The 27,560-nt window shown below is 35.1% G+C and overlaps 1 protein-coding gene across 2 annotated transcripts in view; it reads left to right on the top strand.

Moving 5' to 3' along the window:
• The window catches only part of TRPC4 (transient receptor potential cation channel subfamily C member 4), a 197,700-nt gene that overhangs the window by 54,557 nt on the left and 115,583 nt on the right, over window positions 1–27,560 (top strand). For both annotated transcript variants that reach the window (XM_007097684.3, XM_042959440.1), the window contains exon 2: window positions 7–411. In XM_007097684.3, coding sequence (XP_007097746.1) covers window positions 34–411 — 378 coding nt within the window. In that variant the 5' untranslated portion in view covers window positions 7–33. The remainder of the gene's footprint in view (window positions 1–6; window positions 412–27,560) is intronic.

The raw sequence follows: 27,560 nt of genomic DNA, 5'->3' as shown, positions 1-27,560 counted from the left end.
TTTCAGAGACAAGGAAATAGCATGGCATGAAACATGGCTCAGTTCTATTACAAAAGAAATGTGAATGCCCCCTACAGAGATCGCATCCCTCTAAGGATAGTCCGAGCAGAATCCGAACTCTCACCATCAGAAAAAGCCTACTTAAATGCTGTGGAAAAGGGAGATTATGCAAGTGTCAAGAAATCCCTGGAGGAAGCTGAAATTTATTTTAAAATCAATATTAATTGCATTGATCCTCTTGGAAGAACTGCTCTCCTCATTGCAATTGAAAATGAGAACTTGGAGCTCATCGAACTACTTTTAAGCTTTAATGTCTATGTTGGAGATGCTCTATTACACGCTATTAGGAAAGAAGTTGTTGGAGCTGTTGAGCTGTTACTGAATCACAAAAAGCCCAGTGGAGAAAAACAGGTATGTGCAAAAGCACCATTTTTAATATATTTTACTTGCAGAAGGTTTCTGTGGATGTTAAAATTCTCCCCGGATTTTAAGAATTACAAGAATTGAAGTCAGAACTATTGTGATAGACAATTACTGGTAGATACACACTTACTACCCACCAACAGTCACCAGCACCTGCACCCCCTGCTTGGCAAATCAGACCTTGAGGGAGAACTAAAGCAAAACAAAGTGGCCTGTGTTGGCTTCCCTTACACTGGAAATATTTCTATGTAATGCTCAGCCTAGAATGCTGTTGGGGCTCACTCTGTGTGTGTGGCTATTTTTCCTCTTTCATTTTTCAACATTCTACAGCAACCGGCTGAATTCTTTTTGCTCTTTTCCTGTTTAATTTGTTTGCCTATTCTGGGACTCTGCATCTTACTGCAAAAGTGAATTCTATCACTTAATTTTGATATTGTTCATTAGCAAACTCTAGAGGATTCTTTTAAATTGAGGCAAATTAAAAAAAAAAAAAGGATTGTTAGAAAATAACTAAACTCTGACTATAGGCTTAACTGTATTAAATTTACCAATGCCAAAGTGTAGCTATATCTTAGTGTCATCAGTACAAAATAAACTAAAAAGGCACACAAATCTACATACAATTTGTGGGGTGTTTTTTTCCCTACCTTCCTATTTTTTTGTTCTTTGGGTTTTGTTTGGGTTTGTTTGTTTGTTTGTTTGTTTTAACAGCTAAGGAAGTGAAGAAATCATGGACAGAAACAAATAAGGAATCTTTTTCTCTGTCTAGATTCTTCCCTTTGTGACTGCCTGTATCTGAATTGTCTGTTTGATCCTTTTTCCTCTCACACTGAACTCTTCACTTCCCTGCGTCAAGTCTAATAGACTAATTGCAAAGACATTGCACAAACTTTAGTGACTCAAAATGTCTTTTAAAGTAAAATCTTAAAACGTGTGTTATTACACTCTAGCGATTTCTGCCGTATTGGATAATGCACAAGCTCTGCCAATGGTAGACTGTTAGGAGATGTTACATTCTTTTAAAGCAAGTTCTGCTGTGGCTACTATTATTTCTGCTCTCCTGGAGGACTTTTATCAGGATGCTAGCCATTATTTGCAGAAAAACTTCATGGCTGGAAAAAGGTCTCGCTGTGTTCTATGGTCCGTTTTTATGCATGCCCACCACTTCCCCTCGGCTGAACCTAAGGTTCATAAAGCCACACTCCACAAGGACAATACTCGGCTTGTTGGGTTACTGGCTTTTTGTTGTCTGTTTCATATCCAATTGTTTGTGTGTTTCCTTTCCATCATACTGCTAACATTTTACTGGTAGAAAATTCACTTGTTTCGTCTGTCCTTCCGTATGTCCTTTCACCTGGACAGAAGTGGGCAGGTAATAATGGTAACACCTAAAGATATATGTTATATCCCAGGTTTTTACCACTAAGAGAGTGCAGGACACAAGTAGGAGTGAGTAGAAGTCTGTTTTCATCTGTGTAAGTTCAGATGCTACTTCTTCAGTCACCCTGTGATTTTGAAATTCCTTCTGCAGTCATAGCCTATCGTTTCTAATAACAATGGCCTTATATTGTACACCCTCTTGGTTTTGGTCTATATAGGTGACCATAAGAGAGGTGTCATGACGGTGGTCTGGATCTTTTTCTTTTTTTTTTTAAATGGTTTAACTTTTTTTTTTTGGATCATTGTAAATTGCAACAAATCTATTGAACAAAATTGTCCTTAAATGCATTCTTTACATTTATTACTAAATAACCTTAGTGCTGTTTTTTAGAGAACACTGGCCATACATTTCAGTGTCTCTTTAGCAAATGACATTTGTTCTGGCCAGAGTAATTTGGTGTCTGGAGAAGATATCTGCTATTATGAGAGTGTTTGTTGGAAGATATTCAACTTCTGAGCTAAACTAGTCTCACAAGTAGGTCCTGGCTCCTTCCAGGCACTTGATCTGAACCCTGATTATTAACAAAAGGCAGTAAAGGTTTGCAGTGTGCCAGGAGTCAGAAATATCCCAGGCCATGTGTTTCTGGAAGATTTCTCTTGTATCTGTTTGCTGGCCAAGAATTTTCCTTTTCTATTTGTACATTCTAGAATTCCTCCTGGGTGAAGGCACTGAGAATAAACAAAAAATTGTATCTTTTTGTTTGAACTTTGTAATTTTGAAAGAGCAAATCCAACCCACCCCTAGAGTTCCTGGTACATTGTACAATGAAAGTGAGGTTGTGAGAACATAAAATGTATACAATGTAGCACGCAAAAGATGTTGTCCAGGCTGGGGGGTTGGGGATAGTAAATCCCTTTAGAGCTTGGCTGTTTATCTGTGATTTACTTAGATACTACATCTCTTAGGTACAGCCAACATCTTTTGGAATAACAGCCTCCATAAATCAGTGTGTTGTATGCAGCAAATATGTTCTTAACAGGAATCCTTTCTCTTATAAATTGTAATTGCTTAGATGATTCTTATGATTGTTGTAAGCCATTTTGTGTATCATTATAATCTGTCTAATTTCTAGTCTCATGGTTATCCCCCCAAAGACTCTGGAACACATTGCCATTAATTCTGTTGAGATCACTAAAGCCAAATGTTAATATTATTGAAAACAATAGTATCCAACTAGGCAAAAAAAAGATAAACTTGTCCTAAAATGGGTCAAGAAAGAGGATATAATATAAAAATTATACAAATGTGATTATTAGAACACTTACTTAAGAACTTAAAATGTGACAGATGTGGATTAGGAAATATATTCTTCTTTTGTAAGTTTTTCACAGATTAATTTCTTTCTCTGGAAAAAGATGCAGTGTGTGATGGCATCCTGAAGTCACAGGGGCCATGAGATTTTTAGATTAGTTTGTGTACATTCACCAGGGAACAATTTATAATTTGCATACGCCTACTCTGCCTCGTGTTGTTGTCCTGGGCGCTAGGGAGCAGACATTGTCCCCGTTCTTTGGAGTCTTAAGATCTAGTTGTGAAAAGAAACAGGAAAATATCACGGGGATATGAAAAAACGATTATCACAATGGAAAAGATGAAGGAGGAATAAATCCTCAGGTAATGATGAATTCTACTGACTGGATTTGGTAAATACAAACTATTAGTTGGTAGAGGGCATAAGGGGGCAGGAGAAGGGCCTGAAGAAGAAGGAGGAAGGGTGTTCAAGGATATATACCTGGGAAAAGTTAACAGCATTCACTGGGATAGAGACTATGGGACATAGTCTATGGAACCTGATTGGATATACTCGGTTTTTATTTTATTGAAATTGACATCTAGGAGGCAATTTGAAATTTTGAACTTAAGAAAGGGGTCTAGGGTTGATACATAGATGATAGTGAGGACATTGAGACAAATAAAGTCATCTCTCTTCCTATCGCTCTGACATTGATTTTCTCTTCTTGCCTTTATAAATTGTTTAAATGCTTGTGGTTATTAGCTTGTTAAAAGACTTTCTCAATGCAGCATCTAATGAAGATGTTTCAGTTGTGCTAGATAAATAGATGGACACAGATCATTAAATATTTCCTTCCATATTTAATGTAGACCAACATTAATCAGGGTATTGAGTTCTAGTGTTTTGTTTTTATTTTATTATCACAAAGTATAAAGAGTAATACTTAATGTCTTTCATCCAGTAGACAGCATAGAGAATGTGTGGTTCTCTACACTAAGCAAGAAGACGGAACGTTATGTGTTCTCATGTAGACTGCTCCCTTGCTACAATTACTCTGATATTCTCTGGTAATTCTATTGGACTTTTCTTTAACCTTCTGAGTACCTTACTTCTCTGCAGGGAATAATTGAGAGTGACTTTTTAGCCCCGTTTTGAGCCAATTGATTGGTTACTTGACTTTTAATTATTTCTAGCAGACCTTTCTCTTTGACGTCATCTAAGGCCAGATTCAAGGCCACACTCAATTACACTTTCAACTGCTTCAGTAAACGCTTATCAGAAACAGAGCTTTCTCTTCCATTCTTCACTTACAAAGTGGTTCTCAGTATTCAGCATCATTAGAATCACTGGAAGGGTTTAATAAAACACAGACTGCTGGATCCCACCCCAAGAGTCTCTGATCCAGCAGATCTGGAATGAGACCCTGGAACTTATATTTCCAACAAGTACTCAGGTGATAGTAATGCTGCTGGTCTGGAGACAGCACTGTAAGAACCACTGACTTAGAGGAAGTGGAAAGTTAGAAAATGCCTGTGGTTGTATATCGTAGGTTAGGTTTTGAACTCTACTGTGCCAAACTGGGTTTCAGGAGATTTAAATTAATGTCCTTAAATACTAATGATTACGTGATATTTAGTATATGAGAGTCTCCCAGGTTCACTAATATGTTTATTATATTTTTCCCTTCTTTGGGAAAAAAAATTTTCCTAAACATTACTGATTAGTTGAATAGTTAAGCCTGTAGTACTTCAGTTGAAGAAATTTGTTTTAGAGCTCTACTAAAAAGAATATCAGATTTTATAACTTTGAGAGATCTTGGAGATTATCTAACCCAATCACTTCATTTTACAAAAGAGGGAAAGACGTTCCCAGTATGTACCCATAGGACATACCCATGTGTACCTATGCCAGGTTCATAGCTGGCAATGAACTTTGAGATAGTCTGAATGATGATGGTGAAAATAAAAATAATAATTATAAAAACAGTAATAATGCTAGACAATATTCATTAAGCCTGTCACTATGCCCAGAACACTTGTATGAAGGTAGGTGCTATTGTTATCCCCCTATATAGATGGAGAAATGAAGGAATAAAAAGGTAAAATTGACATGTTCCAGATCACAAAAGCAGGAAATATCAGTGCTGGAACTCAGGAGTCATGAAAGATAACTGTATGCTTCCCAGTTATAGGCACTACAACAGTTTGAATGGGAATCATTTACATCATTAATTATCCTAGTTTGGGATATGAGTTAGATAAATTTACAAGAGTCTCTAGATCTCTATACTCAGGCTGTGTCTCTATCTTGAATATTATAATGTCATTTCTCATTTGGATGCTCAATAAATACTAAGGAATAACAAAGTCATTAGCAGCTATAAAGTGCTGGGAAGGAGCAGGGCTGAGGGATAGAGATGCTGACTTCCAGCCCCATTCACCACTCTCTAAGAGGACAGATCTCCCAATCATTCCACACATTGGTTTTCTTGGCTGTTAATTAGAATCATAGTATTTATTTACTTCTTAAAGTCTGGTGGTGTTCAAATTGCATAAAGGTATTTTATAAGGTAACATATAATAACAGCATAATATACGGTTATTACTGTATTATGCCATAATCTGCCTTCTTGTTAACAAGTATATATGTTAATGACACAACATATGCGGCAAAGATGAAATTAAGCATTGGCAATTTACCCTCTAGAGTGCATGACTTTTTTTTTCATTTGACAAATGCAATCATCGGAAACCCTACTCAGAGAGAGCAAAGGAGAATTTAATTCAGTTCACTCTTTGACTTTCTACTTCAGTGCATGTAGAGGAACTTTTTAAAAATAATTTCAGTAGATTTGCTAATACAACTTGTGACTTTAGAAACAGTGCCTAGTATGCAATCTGAAAATCAGGGTCTGAAATAGGATATTGGCAGTAGTATGTTAATGCAAATATACATCCAACCCAAAATATGCCCCGCTGACTAAAAATAAAGAATAGTTTTCTCAGTTGATATTGGTACTAATAAGTATATCTCTGGCTACTGGGCAGAGAACTTTGTTCTTAAAAGAAATCTAAAGTTCTCAGATAGAAACCATTTGCATTCTCCCTCAGGACTATATAGATACCCTGAAAAGTTTACTTTGAACTCTTGCATTAATTTTGTTTTCCTCATTGGGCTTTAGAACAAGTAATTTGCCTTCTTGCAGTCCCATGAACTTCAGTTGATGCCTGATAAAGGAAGATGTACGCTAAGACACTCTACGCCCTAGTCTTCAGAGCTGCCCCTTACAGAATGAACACATTTACCTTCCTCGGTAGTTAACCAATTGAGGTTACCCTTTCTATTTGTTTTTATTACAGCTTGGATATTGACAGCAAGTGAACCTACATATATACGTAACTGTAATCTTAGGAATGATCAAAATTCAGGGAGAACAAGATTGAGAGGAAAAGTGGGCAAGAGAGAAATACAGTAAAGTATTAAAGACGTTCTCCCTCAAAAATACTTATTACCCTGTTGTGTGACATAGTAGATAAATCATCAATTATACTTTCTATTCTTATTTGGACTGTCAACAGAAAGGTTGTCTACAATATTGTCTAAATCTACCATTAGTACGAAAAAGCTGAAATTTATCCCCTAATATGTAAAGTAGTAACCAATTTGAAGTCTTTTTAAGATGTAAAGTAGTAACCAATATAAAGTATTTTTATTAACAAGCACTTTGGAAGTCTAAAAATTAAATTGAGTCTTATTATTCCACAGCAGGGAGTTTGAAAGTTAATCTAACATGGAGCATAGATTGTGTTTAGTCAGCTGGCAAATGGCAATCATGAGAGATATGAATAATTCTGTCCCAAATAGAAGAATTTTTAAAAGACAGACTATGGTGTTAATATGACAATGTAGCATAAGCTAACTGGTCATTCTGACTCATAAAATAATGCACCATTTAACTTCCATAAGTTACATTGACATTTTATTCTTCTCAAGGACCAGCCAATTATAAATAATCCCTTTGAGCCACATGCCCCTACTCTTCCCTTTCAGCATACCACGCTTACTATGAAAGTCAAATAATCATCATCATCATTAAATATGTTTGGAACCCACAAGAGTAAAGGGATTTTAGCCTTTTTCTAAAAATCAAGTGGGGGGAAAAAAAAACCTCAAACAATTAAACAAAACTCCAAGCATTGAGACATTTCCATTCCATCGTAAAGGTACACAAAATGGAGCCCTTATTCTCTGCTTTTGGACAGAGGAGTGAAATATAGTGAAGAGAATCAAGAGAGAGAAAGAGTTGGATATAAATCCTGTTTTATAATCTCAGGCAGATCCTTTAGGTTTTAGGGCCTTGACTTGCTCATAAGTAAAAGGAGGATTATAGTCCTTACTCAGCAAGTAGTTGGAAACATGAGTTAACACACTGAAGTACCTAGCATTAAGAGAGCTCATTAAGTCCCTCCACCTTGGTACCGTTAGATCATTTTATGTTTATTACATTTAATTTAATTAAAAATACATATGTTCATTGAAGAGACTACATATTCCCCAAAGCAAATGCATTGTGAAGGGTTAGTGCTGATATGAAGAGTGAGTTTATGTTAAAATAAGAGAGGACTGAGGGGCGCCTGGGTGGCTCAGTCAGTTAAGCGTCTGACTTCAGCTCAGTTCATTGTCTTGTGGTTCATGGGTTCAAGCCCTGCACTGGGCTCTGTGCTGACAGCTCATGGCCTGGAGTCTGCTTCTGATTCTGTGTGTCCCTCGCTCCCAGCCCCTCTCCCACTCGTACTCTGTTTCTGTCCCTCAAAAAATTAACAAAAATAACATTTTAAAAATTCAGAACTTATTTAAAAAAATAAGAGAGATTGAAATTGATCTTTCAAATGTGAGTTTTGGTGAAAAGCTTTCTTTGGAGCCATTTTTATTAACCCCCCCCCCAAATCCATTAAAAATGTTGTGATTAAATCTAAAAATAATAACATGATGTCTCAGTAAGCCATATATTCATTGACTTTAATTAATTATAGTGATTTGAACAATTAATCACTAAGGAATAACAGTGAGTCATTTAACAATTATAATTAATCAAATAGATAAGGTGTCAATATAATTGGGAATTATAAAAAAATATATATGATTAGAACTTCTCATAGCTGTTTTCAAAATACCTCCTTTTCCAACCTACTATATTTACTTATTCACTGGTAAGACGCAAGGTAAGTAAAATTTTATTGCTGTAATATCTGAAGCACAATAAAATGAGGATTTAAGTAGTGTGGAATTTTAAATGTTTAAGAACCAATTTTTCAAGCAGTTAGGAAGAAAGAGTACTCTCATTTTCATTACTACAATTTTTTCTTTCTGCAGTAATTTTCTAGATCAATTAACTTCTAGATATATCAATGTTCCAAGTCACTGTTGTTTGAATCATGTATTAGAAACACTTGGCAATAATTCTAAACTGTGAGCCTGGAGCCTATGAGAGCCAGTTTACAGAATATAGCCTTCTGAGAGAATGCTCAAACCAACCCAGAAGGAATGGGTGGTTTTTGCAAGATAAGAGAAATTCATCATTGCAAATTTACCAACTGAATCCACAGCTTTTTCCCCCCTTAAATGAGATCATGACTGAGTGGAGTGGATTTAACTTTGCAGGAACCTCACCCCTCATGTGTAACCTAATTATGCCATTCCTCCTTGGTATCTGGATTTTCCTAGGGGAAGTAGATAGATTTGTTTGATTTGGAGATACAGGCTTACTTGTGAAGCAATTTTAGTACCATCAAATATAAGTGTGAATTTTGAATACAATAATACCGTGATGAATAAAGTATAAATTAGAAATAATGATGCATTTATTTAGACTTTATGTTATGTGTATTACCCCCTGCTCAAAATGTCAGTGAATCCTCAGTTAGCAGTGTGTTCGATAATTTTCCTCAAAACCAATATGTAATTTGAGAAAGCAAATAGGTTCAGATGCATTGTAAATTTCTATTACATTTTACTATGGTGGTTGTAGATCAAAGAATAACCATACAAATTGTTAACAGTAATTGGGCATTTCAATGTACCAGGCATTCTCTTAAGACATTACATTGTTGTCTTAAGACATTACATTGTTGTCTTGTATATCAGGAAATTGAAGCTCAGAGAAGTTGAATAATTTTCCCAAGGGAGATCTAAGAGTTGGTTTTTCTGTTTTCATGGTCTTTACTCTTTCTGTGCCAAAGTGCCTGGTTACTTTGGCCATCAGATATCCAGCAAGCTCAGCCAGCCCATTAGAACATGGCGTAATCTAGGAGTACAACTTGATCTTTGAGCAACATAGAAAGATCTCTCTATGTCCTGACTCCAGAGAAGCATCCAGAAATTCCTTCATACCGGGGTCCTGATCCAATTTTAAATGCTTTGAAGTTAATGATTTAACAAAACTGGTTATATGATGTCCTCAATTCCCCCTAAATTATCACAGGAAAAGATCTGCAGTGAGGTTGCCTGGGTGGCTCAGTCAGTTAAGTGTCAGACTTTGGCTTTGGTCATGATCTCAAGTTTCTTGAGTTCGAGCCTTGCCTTGGACTAGGCACTGACAGTGCGGAGCCTGCTGGGGATTCTCTGTCTCCTTCTCTCTCTCTGGCCCTCCCCCCTTGTTCTCTCTCTCTCTCTCTCTCTCTCTCTGTCACACACACAAACACACACACACACACACACACACACACGCACAACACACACACATAAATACCTTAAAAATGATTGACAGTAATGAGGGAGTAGTGCGAGCGCACTGAGAAATCTCTGGGAAGAGGTGAGAGGGGCATATTCACAGGAGTGTAGAAGATGACTAGTCAAGTAGCACCCATCACAGCTTCACCCTGTGCGTGGCTGGACACAGAGGTTGAGGGCTCAGGGACGAGCTTGTCTCTGAACCTGATGGTGGAGTGTGCAGAGATGGACCCCGCCTCCCAGACTGGAGGAAGTTATTTTGCAGACAACACAAATCCTTTTCCCCATTCATGTGTGAGACAAATTGTGAAACCCTGATGGAACAAAATGTCCCTCTTGTTTGCTACCATGATAGCCTATATACCCCATTCATACTGCTTAGAATATTATGTTGAAAATATGTATCACTTTTTCCTTCTTGGTGAACTTCACAATATCCAGAAGTGTGTGTACATGTGTATACACACACGCACACACACACACACACACACACACACACACACACCTTTATAATAAAACTAATGGAAAATGGAACTGTTTTCTTAAAATCATAGATAGTTGTTTAGGTTTGGAAGATATTCTAAAGGTTATCTGGTATAGTTCACCCTATGGTATTTATTATTTGTGCTAAGCCAAGGAAATACAGAATCACCGTATTATTCTTGATGTAGAATCACTGGCTTCTGCTCCTTCTTCAACTCCGCTGTAGCAGAGTGTCACAGACTGAGTCTGGAGTTCTCTCTTGTCCAGCAAGAGAGCAGACGTAGAATTGAATACGAGGGAGGCTACTGTCCAGGAGGAGACAAGAGCCCTGAACAGGGGTTTCGTCTCCATATTTATATTTATTGAGCTCACAAGATATTACCCACATGGCGAACATGAAAAAAACAAGATATTACCCACGTGGTGAATGTGAAGAAAATGATCATACATATGTGAACGTGGAGAAAACAATCAGACAGTAATCATTGACTTGTGTACATAAGAAGCAAAGGGTCTGGGGGAAAAGTGAAGTTTGTGATAGACGTACAATTGTATATTGATGTCATATGGAAAGTAATTTCCTGAAGGTGATATAACAAGTTACTCATGATCCCATTACAATATCTCAGTAGCCCATCTCGGGTGCTTTCACCCCGTGGTGGCGGCTTTCTTCCCTAAGTTTTTTCTAACCCATTTCTGTAAGTAGAACCTATTTCCCCACAGCAGAGCAACAGGAGAACAATTCAAGATGAAAAGACAGAATAAAGTTAGCAGAATGGTTTGGGTGAGCAAAGTTTCAATAAAGCAATCACGTATTTTCTCATGGAGGGCTGTTATTTTTAAGGTTTGCTTGGCTGCCTACGGTGACCAAAATATTATTAAAATATGATCACAAAGTAAAAAACTTTAAAAAGTATATGATCACAAAGAAACCCTTGACCTAAAGAAATCTAATCCAGCAATCAACTGCCACTTTGAGATAAATAAAAAGTAAATAATACATAATCTGCATCCTCATCTATTTTGTTTTCTGTACAATATGGATTTTTGAATTGCTTTTACATCCGCAGTTTTGGGAAAGTAAAGGAATAGTGCCCCTAACGTTGAAGAAATATCCATTTGAGATTTTGCAAGACACAAATATTGAAGAAACTTAACATTAATGAAAGAAGGAACTAGTACCATTGTATTTCCAAAGTAAAGCGTATAAATACTCAGTGGATTTGGGAAAGTCTAATACACATTGTCATATGAGATGAATTTTTTTGTGTATGATATACTCTTCACTCTAAATGGAATCAAAATATTTTTGCTTTGTGCAGATACAACTATTAGTTCTACCTATGAAATGCTTAAATTTTTAAAAATTTTATTTGATAAGTTAAGTACATATTAAATGTTGCTAACTCATACCTCTCTTGTATACTTTATTCTAGAATATCAGAACCCATTAATCCTTTATCATCTGAGGACCTTTGCTTCTTCTGGCCTGACTTTAAATTACCAGTCTTAGAAAAGTACACTTTAAGTATATTCCATTTAGTACTTTTCAGCCTAAACTTAATGCCTGACTTGCAGGTAGTATTCATTAAGTCAAATGTCCTAGAAGCACCTGTTTAGGATGAATTTTTCATTACCATATCATGTTCTACTTAACCGTGATCTAGGCTGCCTGATCCTCTGAACCAAAAAAAAAAAAAAAAAAAAGATTCGATGTCTAACTTTGAAATTAGGGGGAATTAAGGGGCATTCTGATATAATCCTCACCCCCACCACCTAGACACACATACACACACTGACTCCTGGAAACATCACCTGGTACAGGTATGAGAAAAATGAAGCATAGAATTCAGGAAACTTGCCAAAAATTACTGAGAATATCTGTTCTTAAGCCAGGCTTAAAATTCAGGTTTTGTTTAGAAACAAATAGAAATATTTGTCATACACATCACTTTAATTCTACCTTAAATATTTGTGGAATAAGGAAACACATGCAAATATAAATAAATGTTTTAAGGCTTGTTTTGCATAAGAGGAAATATTCCATGGTTTGGAATCAGATGGAGAATTCAAGTCCTACCTCCCTCCATCCCTTCCTGCTTGTGTGACCCAAGGGTGAGTTTTTAACAAGAAGCAGAAAATGGTAATGGGTACCTCTCACAATTATTATGAGAATCAGAAATTGGAAATACTTCACGTGAACTGCCTAATGTATTTACATCTGATGTAATATCATTATCATCATCATCATGCCCAAGAAGCATCATCATTCAAGAACCAAACATGCCAATTTGACCAATGTCTAAAGATTCACATTTGTATCCTATATCTAGGTTATGATGAGGTTTCAAAGATGCTGATGTAGATCACTGGAGTCAAACTTATTAAATTCTGGTAATGAAATTTCTTGGGAAAGACTTCCTGGATATCCCCATAATGGTTAGGAGGGCTGTGAAGCTAGGAGAGGTTGGGTCGAGCCAAGAAGTTTGACCCTTATTTCAGAGAGGTCTAGAAGTCAGGAGAGAGGAAAAGGACCACACTTATAAAACCACAATTAAGTCTAAATAAATATAAATAAGTTATTATATATCAAATAAAATGTAGTTTCACTCTGAATAAGGAAAAAGGAAAGGAAAAAATTATGATAGAGGAAAATGATCGGAGGTGATCCCTTAGAAGAATAAACAGATTTCCTTAGGGATATTTTAAGGGGTATGTTTTCAGAAGGCACTAAAATTTAACATTGTCAGATAAATGCAGGCTATCTGCTCACCTAAGTCACTTGTCTCTTTTAATAGATGAAATAAAGCAGATCAAATTTGTTTTTGGCCACATTTAAGGAAAAGACTGCCATCTGGTGAATATTTGAGGCCGTTAAAAATATATGTAATAGTTTTAAACATCTGATATGAACTTAAAAATTAGTTACATACTTTATTTTTTTTACTTTTTCAGTAGACTACAGTTTCTGCACTCTGCAGTATTAGCAGAGCTTTTGTTAAGAAACTATAAAATTATAAGTTTCCATGAAATTAGTTGATTTTTACCTGATTTTATTACCTGGTACAATTGCATCTTTTATAGGTCACCTAATTCAGATTAAAACTTACCAAAAAAAAAAAGCAAACAAACATTTATAAACCAGTATGATCTATACTTTTTGGATTATTTTTTTACTTTATAGCAAAATGACAAAAATGATATTTTTAGATGACTGTGATGCTAATACATTCCATTTGTTACAGAAAACCTGATCCAAAAGCAGGAGAAGGTCATTTTTCATACTGTAACTGGCTCTGTAGTGGGAGTCTGTTTTGACTTTAGCTCCTTCTGTATATTTCACCTGAGGCATGAGAAATGAGGAATTAATCCCCACTGTTTTCTTCTTCTAGTAAAATGCTGTCCCTCCATGTATCCTAATATATATCTATTTTTGACACATTTAAAATAGAGGTTAAGAATTCTCTTAGGTTGCTACAGAACTCATAAATTACTGAAGGTCTTTCTTACATCTCAAGATCCAAGTTCATTGCTAAAGGAACTCAGTGGAGGAAAGAAAAGAAATGATTCTTTCCCTTTACATGTGCCTTTTTCAACACCCAGTCAAAAATCTAAGTGGTATTTTCTTTAGTTGTGAGTGGAATAAAGACATCACTCCATTCAGAGGAGGAAGGACATCCATCACTTTCTCTCACCTAGACAGCCCTGCCCACATGGATGACATGACTTTTCTCATTAGCTTCACACTGTCAATTTCCAGATTTTTCCCAAGTGTTAATTTAGTTATTTTTATGCAATCTCAGAGAAGAAGTTTTAAAAAACAAGTTATTTTGGTAGCACTGCTTAGTTTTATAGCTTTATTGTTACTCTTGAAAGACTAGGGTTTTATGGCCTTATCCTACCTAGATGCTTAGCGATACAAATAGATTGTGTGATATTGATAAAGCATGTTGTGTTCCAATTTAATTTGCTAATTCTTTTTAGTGAAGCCTTTTTTCTAATTTGTTTCATCATGTGATAACTACTATATATGTATAAAAACTCGTACTGGCTGTTGATGTTGCATTTGAGTCTTTTACAACAAAGTCACTTTTCATTTTGTTGTTGTATGGGGATGGTCTTGGTAGTTCACTTTTCTTCTCAAATTTATAAATACCAGTGTATCTCTTGGGGATAAACTACTGTCCCAATCAAATAAAATCCTGGTCTTATTTTCTTCTACCGGCTACATAATACTATGTACATCATTGGTATTAAGTAACAGTTTGTCAAATTGATGGTAGATGGATGACTATGGCAGATTAAAAATCTCCATCATCACTCATGAAAATAAACTAACCAGAAAACAATCTGGCAAGATAAAATGGAACATCAAAGAGCTGCAAGCCTTAATTAAGGTAAAATACTCAGATCATTTTCAGAATGAAAACAAGATTATTAATATCTTTGTTATGAAATTTGCTGGGAGGATTTTTTTTAATTTGGTCTCTATTTCACCACAGTGCTCTGTAGGATTTTAAATGATGTATAGCATTCTGAGGAGCCTCACCACATCCTGAAAAGTCAAAAAGTCAACGTTACATGTAAAGCATGCAGATTTACTTCCAGTGATTGCAATATTTCCCTAAAAGCCTGTAATTGTTAAAAAATTTTAAAGTACACTTCTAGACTATATAAATGCCATAATATTCTAGAATATATATATATATATATATATATATATATATATATAGACACACATATATACATACATATACAGAGAGAGAGACAACTTCCAATTTTCTGGAATACATATATTCCATAATACATATATTTTCTTTCCTATATATATCTGTGTATGTGTACATGCATACACACACGCGCACACACACACACATATATGTATATGTATATATATGGACAGCATATATCTCTGGTCAGTGTGATTTAGGGTGCGTTTTTGTTTTCTTCTTTTGTACTTTTGACAAAAAAGTATTTCTTTGTACTTTCTGACAAAGTACTTCTTTTGTACTTTTGAAATAAGTACTTTTGACATTTTAAAAATCTTTAAGCAATAAGGATGTATAGCTATTGTAACAGGAAAAAGTCAATGCTTGTCTCAAAGATCATAATACTTGTGCACACCACCACAACAAAAGGCAGCCAATGGAAGGAAATTATTAAATATATGGGCAGGCTAGGTATAAATATAGAGTTGTTTCTTGGGAGTATTCAATTTTGCTATTCTAAAAATCAATGAAAGGGACATAAAATTTAGGAACCTTACACCCACTGGATAGGCCAATTCTTTTAGTATTCATAAATTAAATCTAAAATTGCATTTAGTATTCTTCAATTTAACTTCCCATTATTAACTGAAAAATTAAAACAATTGTAGTAATTATCTTTATCTTAATTTTTAAATATTACAGAAGTAAAGCTTATTTTCTCCTCTTTACATTGTAAATCACACCAACTCTGTCAAAGCACCTTCGTGTTAAGGTCACGGGATCCTGTGAGTCAACAGGCAGTGCCCTTAACTCTAAAAGTGAAGCTGGTGACGTGCTGGAGGCCATCACACCGATGGCGCAGGAGCCAAGGGCACCTGGCTCCTCAGCCTGATCTCCTCTGCCCCTTTTAAGGCAATGCGTCCAGCCACACGCCAGTTGTAACCAATCGCAACTGCCAGGCATTCAGACCTAGGACCCTGCAAGGCCCCGCTACCTTCCAGCCTCTCATGTCTTCTTAGCTTCAGCTGTTGGCTCCGTGTCCACTTTGCTTCTCCTCATTTACGGGAACCATTTTGGTTGCCATTCTGGCATTTTGGACCAGCATGGTTTTTCACCAAGACACATGATCCACGTAATTCTGCTGCATGGCTCACTTGCCAAAAAAGGACCCATGTGGCATTTTTTATCATCTTTCCTGTTTAATAGGTGCTGTGACTGAGAAGAGCCTCTGAGAGTGAATTTTCTGCTTGTAGCATAAATTCTTCAAACAAATTTAAGTATTAATAGCGTACAATGGTATATTGCCATATTAGATTGGTGAGACCTTACTCCTGTACTTCCACTTTCCTTCTATTTAACTTTTTTTTTTAATGTTTATTTATTTTTGAGAGAGAGAGAGTAAGACAGAGTGTGAGTGGGGGAGAGTCAGAGAGAGAAGGAGACACAGAATCTGAAGCGGGTTCCAGGCTCTGAGCTGGCAGCACAGAGCCGGTGGTGGAGCTTGAACCCACGAACTGTGAGATCAGACTTGAGCCCAAGGCATCTGAGCTGAAGTCAGACACCCAACCGACTGAGCCACCCTGGCGCCCCTCGCTTTCCCTGTATTTAATATTCATCAGTCAAAGTGGATTAAGATATGAAGATTCAAGTCGTTTGGTCCTACATTCCTGTCACCACGCCCCATCCAACCTGGAGGGCATAATCTACTGCTACATTCCCCATGGTCCTAAGAGCCCCAGGCCACTTGACAATTACAGGCAAGCTTGATAATGTTTGTTTAAATTTAACAGAAACTAAGACATATTTTACTCCACGGAGCTTTCATTGGAACCTAAAATCACAGGACTTGACATTCATGTGCAGCACACTTTAAACAAAACTAAGGAAGAAAAATATAAAACAGAAAAAATGAAGACTAACCTTGGTGTGATTTGTAACCTCTGAAAGATTTGTTTTATTTCACAGTTATCTCTGTAATAATTTAATAGTATGTATTCCTTGGTGTATTTTTTTTTTCAACGTTTTTTATTTTTATTTTTGGGACAGAGAGAGACAGAGCATGAATGGGGGAGGGTCAGAGAGAGAGGGAGACACAGAATCGGAAACAGGCTCCAGGCTCCGAGCCATCAGCCCAGAGCCCGACGCGGGGCTCGAACTCACGGACCGCGAGATCGTGACCTGGGTGAAGTCGGACACTTAACCGACTGCGCCACCCAGGCGCCCCTTCCTTGGTGTATTTTGAATAAAACCATAAAATAAAAAATATATAGAAAAGTGGAACTTGCAAAATGTGATCAAAATCAATAAAAAATAATTTAAACACTAAATGATAAATCAGCAAAGGACAGTAAGGCAGTTATGTAGTCTTCTATATTTTATACTCCATTGATACTAGTGAGACAAGCACTTTTTATTTTTGCTGAAACTGAATCCTTTTGGAAAGCAATTAAGCGATGTTTAGCAAAAGCAGAACCAAAGAAGACCGATATTCGTATTTAATCCCTCATTCTTTCATGTATGCAAAAGGGATGCAATAAAGTAAATTACAGTGTATTTTTAATTAAAATCCTGTACAGTCATCACAGTGATATTTAATAGACTTAAAATCTATCAAGGGATAAGCACACATAAAATAACAACTGAATTCCACATGGACGAAATAAGTAATATTGCAATTAATTTAAAATATAGTGTGAGTATTAAATCTCTTATGAGGGCTAGGAGTTTGCATGTGGACAAGATTTTCTGAGCTTTCAAGTAAAGCAGACAGGTAGCCTTTACAAACCCCAGTGTGCATGTATATATTCTCATAGATTGGTGACCTATTTGGATGAATTAGTACTTGGGCTACACTGAAATTCTAGATTTGATTAGCGATATGAAACTAACAGTTAACAATTTTTATAGTAAAAATTCACACAAAAACTGAAACTTGGAAACATATTTGAAGTTAAATATGATAGACAAAAAAAGGTTAATATATTTAAGAAAGAATGATGCAAGAAAACAGGTGAGTTCTACCACTCAAAGAATATCATCTTATTCCAATCTTTCAAAAACATTTCTAATTCTATGAGACTCCTATAATTTGGCATCAAAACCAGAAGAAGGCAGAATGAGAAAGGAATATTACGTCCCATCAAAAACATTATAAATGCAAAAATCTTCACCAATGTATTAGAAAAACCCATACTGCCTTAACAAGCAAAGGAGAAGGAAATATATGACTATCTCACTATGTGAAAAATTAAAAAAAAAAAACGATGTTTATGAACTAAACTATCTAGAAGTTAGTAATGATAACTCCCCAATTACTCTAGTGATTAAACCTAGCCCAAGGTGGTGGTGATTTACACTTGCCATTTGTTTGATGGCTCCTTAGGAGTTGAAGCAGATTTTCCAGTTTTTCACCGAAGAGGCAAATAACACTAATTAGTTATTTATGATTTATCTGTAGCAGTGCACAAAAGGGATCACATGCCATCTTAGAGATACCCAGCTTAAGTTTACAGTAACAGAAAGTGCATGTACTAAACTTTGATGTCTACACATGCAAAACCGTCCCGCTAGGAAAGGACTACTTTACCTTTCTGATGAATCAAGCACTATAATTGGGACTGCTTTTATGTGCGGAGAAGCAAATGTACGTGGCAAAACCGAACAAGACCGTTATCTGCTCTTTCTCCGAACAGTCTTAGGCTTGTCACATAACACTGGTCCCTTCCTGTTATTCCTTGATTTATAGATTACAAGGTGCTTTCACTTTTCATCTGCACCACAATCCTCTGAGAGTTAACTTTGAAAATGCTTTGATATATATGTCTCCGGTTCTTATTGTAGATGAGAAATATCTTGAATAAATGCCCACATTTCGACATGGGAAAAGGGAAAGCAGAGAAGTTAGCCCACTTTGTCATTTGCACACAACTAAAACTGGTTGAGGCTGGATTTAATACACATCTTCTTACTCTTGATGCCTAAGCAATTTTCAGAATCTCACAGCTGCCTTACATACCAGACAGATAATCTATCGATTACAAATTTAGAACTTGGAGTCAAGCTGCCTGGGTTTCCTTGTGACCATGAGCAATCTATTTAATGTCTTGAAGGCCTGTTGTCCTTTTTTGTAAAAAGTGGATAATAATAACAGCCACTTCCAAAAACGACTAAGATGAGGTATGAAAAGCTTCTAGCCCAGGATAAGGCACATGATAAGTTATTGCTCGTTAGTTATATACATGTTAGTTATTGCCTGTCTCACTATAATCAGACTCCAAGCATATTTTTATTAATAGTGTCAATGAGCTAAATGATTTTTGCCATATCTTTGTTCATTTGGTCCAAGTATGTATCATGGTTCTAAATAAATCTGTCATCCAAGTTATTGTAGAATTATATTTACTGTGTGCTTCATGCCCTTACTCAAATCAATACAAACTATATCTATTTGCTGGTATTTTTAATTTAAAGTATACTTTAAATAGGATCATAGTAAAAATATATAGCCAATAAAATGTAAAATGAATATTAACTCTAAAAAAGTAAAGATAGTTATTGATATTGCCTTATTTATACTGGACATATCACTAACCGAGCTCAGGTAAAGTTGTAAGTAGTTTCAAGCCCTTCAAGGAGATGAGAGAATCGGAAATGGTGTAATATGCACCCCTTCCTTACTTTTCTTACAAACTCATTTTTTGAAAATGGCTCTTTCCCTCTTCTTGTAAAAAATTAATTGTAATACCTTCCCTTTACCCCGCCTCCAAGCAAAGAGAAAATGGCGGGTTAAAGACAGTTCAGTTTTGCAAAAGGGCATCAAAGACATGATGAGACCTAAGTTGGGTTTTGAATGTTTGGCAGAATTTGGTAAGTGGGAGGGAATAGGAGCCAACAAGAAAACCATAAATGGAACATTTGACGTTGGAGTGATTAGATCATAGGTGACATTGGAATGATGAGATCATAGGCTGCATGCGAGGGTGGAGTATAAAGTAGATTTTAATACACAAAGTTGAGTCTAACTACAGATATCTTTGTTTATCAAAAAGTAGTTAAGATATAAGTAGGTGATACCAAGGACAGTGTCTGATATAGAGTAGATTCTCAACTAATGTTTAAAGAACCTAAATAAGGAGGCTTTATGTAAATAACTATGCTGCAGCTCTCCAACAGGACAAAATGAAACCTCAGGGCAATCGCTCCACAGTTAGTACATAGAGTATTCTAGTTCAGATGTCCAAGGTATTGTAATATTTCATATAGGGATATGCCACAATTTGTTCAACCTGTTCTCGTTTGGAAAACGTTCAGGTAATGACAAACAATGATGAAATAAATATAAAGAAATACTCTCATGGTAATTCTTTCTCTGTAGGAAAGGTCCCTCCAAGTGAGACTGTGGTTCTCAGAATTTATGTAAACACCAGATACTTTCCAGCAAGGCTGTTATCGTTCATATTCTTCTAGCTTTCAATGAATGAGGGAGCCTGTAGCCACAGTTCCTTAAATTTGGCAGTATGATGCACAGCAAAGTACTTCATTATTGTTTTAATTTGCCTTTCCTGGACTGTTAATGAGAACCATTGTCCAGTGTTTCTGACCTTTTGATTTTCTTCTGTGAAATACTTGTTTATAATGTACATTTGTTCATTGGGTTGTTTGTAACTTTATTTTCAATTTATATTCTCTTTGTATAATATGAAGATTAAATATGCTTCATATGTAGCAAATTTGTTTTACCGTAGTTTATTTTATGACTTTATTTATGGTATCTTTGGCCATTCTACTTAAGAATTGTGTAATAACAGGCTCCTGGGTGGCTTAGTCGGTTAAGCATCCTATTCTTGGTTTTGGCTCAGGACATGATCTCACAGTTTGTGATTTCAGGCCCCACATTGGGCTCCATGCTGACAGTGCAAAGCTTGCTTGGGATTCTCTCTGCTTTCCCCCCCACCCCTGCTCACTCTCTCTGTCTCTCTCTTAAAATAAATAAATACACTTAAAAAAATTGTGTAATAAAATGTGTACTCTTCTGTGTTTCCAATCTTGCTTCAAGAGTTCTCCCCAACCCTGGGGCTATACAACTGTATTTTTTTAATGTGTCATTTTTTCTTTTTACATTTAAATATTTACTCCATCTGAAATTTATTGTTATGAAATGAGATAGGGAACAATTTTGTTTATTTGGTTAGAGAATTGTTACAGTGCCATGTAATATATGAACAACTTTTTCCAACTGAATAGAAATTCTACTTTTTCACATATGAAGTTCCTATACATAGTAAGAAGTAATTTTGTTCAAAATTCTATTCAACTAATTTATATTTCTTGCTATATTCTTGTATCATAATCTCCAATTCATAAGTATTGTAATTATTGGATACATATTCTTCCATATTAAATAATACAATAATTTTATCAAGTTGTATATAAAATAGCACAAATAAAAAATATCCTAAGTGAAATGCCATTAAATGTATGTATTCATTTTGAGCCAATTGCCCTAATTAACATATTAAGTCTATCTATCCAGAAACATAATATTTCCCTATTTTTTGGATCTTATTTTGTGCTCTATACCATTTAATCATTTCTTCTTATAAGTTTTATTAATTTTTATTCAGTTTTTGTTCATAAATTTTGTATATTGTGTCTCTTTAATAATGACCACTTTTTCATTCTTCATGTAATCAGTTCTGTTTATAACTTACATTGCTAATACAGAGAAAATACGGATTTTTGTATGTGAATCTTGTATTAAGCTATTAATGCTTCTTAGAGTCTCTTAGTTTTTCAAAATATATGATCATGTAATATTCCAAATGGAGATAAATTTGTGTTTTAGTATTTTTACTAATATTTTATTTCCTAATCTTATTGCATTAGGTAGAAACTCCAAAATGTTGAATAATAATGGTAAAATAAACATTTCATTTATTGTTAATTTTAATAGACCTTTAATAAAACTTTCACTCTTTATCAGGAAGTTCTCTCTTGGTTTTTGGTAAATATTTTTTATCATAGTTAGGAACAGCGATGGATCCTTATCAAACACCCTTTCATGTACAGTATCATCACATTTAAAAAATACTGAAAGTTGTGCAGACACTTCATTACACCATTCCTAGGTTCATTCACTCATTCAGTAAGTATTTATTAGCTCATGTGCCATTCTTTATCATTCATGTGCCATTCTGGAAAAACCTGCGCAGTCCCTGCCCTCATGGAGCCTATGTTCCAATGCAGGGATGGACAATCCAGGTAGATGCATATTAAGCTCCCGCCAAGGGCCATGCACTGTTCTAAATGCTTTACCACAAAAACCTGCTATCTCTCATAACAGTGCTACAGTAGATACTTTATTGGCCCATTATACAGATAAAAAAGTGAAGCACAGAGAGATGCAGTAACTTGGCCAAGGCCACATAGCTAGTGCAAGGTAAAACCTCTTTGTAAACCCAGGCACTCTGATTCCAGAGTCCATGCAATTATACACACACACACACACACACACACACACACACACACAGTAATGAATTATAGTGAAAAATATAATGATAATCAAAAGTATTTACATTCCTGAAATAAACACTATTTTTACACGGTTTTATTCTTTTCATAACCTGTTGGATTCAACTTGCTAATAATTATTGTGGTTGTCTCCTTTCTAGAGAATTTTTAACTGTATCTTCATTTTCCTTTTGACTTTGGGGATTTTTTTTAGAAGAGGATTTCTTACTTTGTTAACCCCTAAATTCTTGGTGTATTTATTTCTTATTTAAAATACAAAAGTAGAGGTGCCTGGCTGGCTGAGTTGGTAGAGCATGCAACTCTTGATCTCAAGGCTGTGAGTTCAAGCCCCACGATAGGAGTAGAGCCTACTTAAAATTAATTAATTAATTAAATTAAATAACATTAGAATTTTTTCAAAAAATAAAAGAACTGAAACCAAGAAAATAAACAAGTATAAAATAATAGGAAGGCAAAACTAATACTATTTTTATTCATGATAATATTAATATGATATTATGAACAGGCCAGTGGCACCTAATTAAAAGAGTCCCACACACACATAAACTAAATTAAGGAAGACCTATGTTGTTTATAGGAGACTAAGGAAAATAAAGTGCTATTTTGTTTTTTATTCTCCAACCTCAAATCCTACCCACCAATTCCTAGGTTACAATGAAACAGTTTAAAACTGAATTCCAAACTGTTTTTGGATAGTCTCTTTCTGTCTCTTCTGCTTCAAGTATCTTACTTATTAACTATATTACCAAACCCCAGGCACCATACAAATAGGCATTTGAATTAACTCCAGTATTGCAAGACTCATTGCTCAAACTATTTCTTCCTACCTACTGGAGGTGAATCACTTAATATTTGGTTACAATACTTTCTGGAAAAGTTGCTCCTATAAGATATATGAGTGATGTACCTTCTGAATTCTAGTATAACAACATGCGTCTTTTATCCAAACAGGAGAGTGATGATAACTTGGCTGGATGCGGTGTTCTTGAGTCACAATCTTTTACTAAAAATTATGTAATAGATACAATGATATGTCTTGTAGATTTTATTTTTTTAATGTGTAGTTATTTTTGAGAGAGAGAGAGAGAGAGAGAGAGAGAGAGAGAGAGAACAAATCGAAGGGCAGAGAGAGGAGGAGACACAGAATCTGAAGCAGGCTCCAGGCTCTGAGCTGTCAGCACAGAGTCCGGTGCGGGGCTCGACCTCACAAACTGTGAGATCATGACCTGAGCTGAAGGTGGTCACTTAACGGACAGAGCAACCCAGGAGCCCCTTGCAGATTTTAATAAGAAAAGATAAGAAGTTTGATATTAGTTGAATCTCCATTGTCACCTACTCATTTTTATAGACCCATCATTTTACATTCTTTCTCTTAAAAAAAAAACAACTTGGAAGTCTGAGATATCAGCAGGATGTGTCTAATTGTATGTCATTGTTTTCATTGTTTCAACCAAAGACCTGATGAGCCCTCTCAGTGTCCAGACTCAACATTTCCTTAGAATAGGAAAATTTCCCTTGATATTTGTGCTCATTTTTTGTCATTTTTTCCTCTGTTCCCTCTTTTCCCCTTAAATAGCATTTACTTACATGTTAAGTCTTCTGGATTTCTTCTCAAATCACCAGGATTTTCCTTCATGAAGTAAACATCTTTGTGTGTATGTATGTGTGCGCACATGCATGTGTGTGTGTCGTGACCTATTTGTTCCACTTGACATTATAGGACATTTGTAACCATATAACATTCTATCTTGAAATTAAGATGAAAAGTGTAACTTTTTTATTTCAAAAATAATGCTTTCTTTCTTTTCTTTCCAAAAAGTCCTTCAAATTCTCTAATTACCTTTCCTTAAAAACAACTCTCTGGTTAGTGCTTTCCAGTTAAAATTCTCATTTGAGCTTTCCAATTCTAATTAAGTCAGACTTGAAGAGCTTCTTAACTTAAAGATGCAATAGATAAAACTTAAGGATATCTGTGAACGAGGAGAGAAAAAAATACATCTTTATTTTTACTAACTTCTAAGTAGAATATATAATTTCCTTCGATTATGAACATAGGCCAAAAAGTTAGTTTTGCTAGAAATTATTGTGTCTTTGTTAATAGTAGAAATCACAGATATTTTCCTCTCATATTACCATTTTAACATATACTTGATATATTTACATGCTGATCATTATTTCAAAATTAGTCTAATTACCTGCCAATAGGTCTTTGTATATAGCGCATTAATAGAAAAGAATATGTGTTATTACATCACATATTAGTCTTTAAATAGATTTTAAATATATTTAAATACTTTTTACTGTATAATATTATGCATTTATGTTTAGAAGTATTCTTTCTGAATAAGCATCCACAGGATGCTCCATATTTTCAAAGGACTCTGTGGTACACGAAAATTTAAGAAACTTTGATTTAGAACCATATGTATATAATAGTGCCTGATTCCTTTTAAGCTGTTTTTTTATAAATATTTTCTGGATTAAGGTTTCTTTAGATGTCAGATCAAACTATTAATGTCTTTAAGTTTTCAGCTGCTCAGAAGTAGTGGAAACACAAGAATCTTTGCTCTTATCGATCAGCTGTGAACATACCAATAAATCATTATCTGGTCCTGTGCTGAGACCAGGAGCGAAGGGAGTTATTTTTTCTGCACAGAATTTTGAATTCTGTTTAGTCTTTCCAGGCAGCAATATGGGCCTAAAATAAAGTTGACTTTGTTTAGATAAGATCGTAACCTAACCATTCATTTGTTCATCCAACCATCTCTTCATTCATTCATTTATTCATTCGACAACTACTTCGTTTGTGTGTGTGTGTGTGTGTGTGTGTGTGAAAATTTCAAATTCTAAATAATTGACATTTAATGAATCTTTAAACATAACTCTAAGTTAAAACTCCCTTATGTTGATTTGAGTTAGACTGAGCATATGAAAAAGATAAATTTAATATTCATAATCTTGAGTTTTAAAAAATGTAGGTTTTGACACTTTAGATAAAAAATATTGATTCCAAAGGAAGATGAAACTAAAGAATTCAACAAGTTTTTATTGAAGCGCTTTTAAAAAGGCCTCATACATTTTCTATTAAAGTGCCATCAACTGGAATTTTTAAAAATTGACTGAATCATAGAAATTTCATGTTACAGGGGATATTCTTTTTCATATAGCAGAGATATTAAGAAACATTCACAAGATAATTAAGTAAGCATATATCCAATTTAGAACGTGGATATATTTAGTCTTAGTAATTTAGGATACACCAAATAATATTATATAAGTAAATTTCTTTTACTCAATTTATGCAACCCCCTTTAATAATGCTTAATTTAAGGGAATAAATACTCTTAAATTGGAATGGATGTTACTCTAGGATAAATTTCCCTCCTAGAAATGTATATGTCAGTATTAATAGTTCAAAAGTATCTATTTTAGTGACAAAGAGACATATCTATATTTGGGTAGAATATCACACTCTAGATTTTAAACTATATGCCTTGGACTGGTGCTGAATCACTTCAAGGTGAAGAATTTGGATAAATTTGAGAAAAGCAATCCATTTATGAGTTAATAGGTTCCTTATGTTATTTGTCACTTTTAATGTTATGTGCCATAAATGATTCGGTAAATAATGTAACTAATGGTATGGTAAGGATGACCAAAAAGCATTGAACAAATATTCATCCATAAAGCTTAAACAGAAGAAAGGCCAGAGCAATCTTACAGTTAGGCAATAAAAAAAAAAAAAACAAAACATTTACTTGGTTTCAGGGGCCTCTTTTAATTGCCTGTTCTACTTATAGTTGTAGATTACTGGGTCAAATATGTCATTAAGTCACTTGAATTTATATTTGAAAAAATGGTGGGTGCCTGGGTGGCTCAGTTGTTTAAGTGTCCAACAGTCATGATCTCGCGGTTCATTGAGTTTGAGACCCTCACCGGGCTGTCTGCTGTCAGCACAGAGCCTCCTTCAGTTCCTCTGTACCCCTTTCTCTACTCCTCCCCTGCTCATTCATTCTCTCTCTCTCTCTCTCTCTCTCTCTCTCTCTCTCTCTCAAAAACAAACATTTGAAAAACTTTGATTTTTCTGTTATGTATTGTTTGTTTATTAGTGATCTGAGTATAAGTTTTTATGCATATGTTTGCTTTTTTTATATACATATGCATATATGAAACGCTTTTATGTCTATAGATTTTACTTCAGCCAAAGTAAGTCAAGCATAGTGTGATTTTTCATCTACAGTATTGTGCTCATGATATGCACATCTGTCCTTAACTATGCCAAATGGAAAAGTAAAAAAAAATTTTTTAAACTATGTTTCTATCAAAATCATTTTTAGGTAGTAGCTACCGAGCACCTACAGTGACCTATTTATTTATTTTAATGTTGGGAAGTGCACTCTTCACTTGCAACATTAGAACCCCAAGAGGGAAGAGGAAGAGTTGCATCTTGAAGATAATGAATAAAGCAAAGGAGAGAGGTCGGAACCACATAGATTGGTTTGAAAATGAAGCATGGAAAAGAGGGAGCCAGCCCATTTTCTGGATTTTCTAAGGGTTTCTGAGATCCAATGCCTTATATTTTAGACTTTTTAAAATTTCTGAGTATTTAATACATAGCAAAGTTGAACCAACTGATAAATGTCCAAGCTGCAAGAGCAAAACACTGAAGGGCCTCTTTTACCTTTCATTGTTTCTCACCTTCTGCGGTCGGTTCCTTTGCCATCTGCACTTGATTCATTGGCTCAATGGAAAGCTCAGACATCTGATTCTATGACATCACCCTTTGCAAATAGTATCATGGCATAGAGCACATACTATCTGTCAAGCATTTTGCTAAGTTAGAAAAAAAGAATAGTAGCCCAAATATTCTAACATTTCTAAAAGAACTACTTATTCTACATTTTTCAGCTCCCAGTGTATTTGCTACTTGTTAAGGAATGTAAAATGTTGCAGAACACTAAATTCTTGTTAATACTGAATGAAAGTTACCAAACAATTCTTATGTTTATAG

The sequence above is a fragment of the Panthera tigris genome, chromosome A1 (assembly GCF_018350195.1).
Source record: "Panthera tigris isolate Pti1 chromosome A1, P.tigris_Pti1_mat1.1, whole genome shotgun sequence".
Classification (NCBI taxonomy): Eukaryota; Metazoa; Chordata; class Mammalia; order Carnivora; family Felidae; genus Panthera; species Panthera tigris.
The sequence above is the reverse complement of the archived record's forward strand: the minus strand, read 5'-3'. Positions and strand labels throughout refer to the sequence as shown.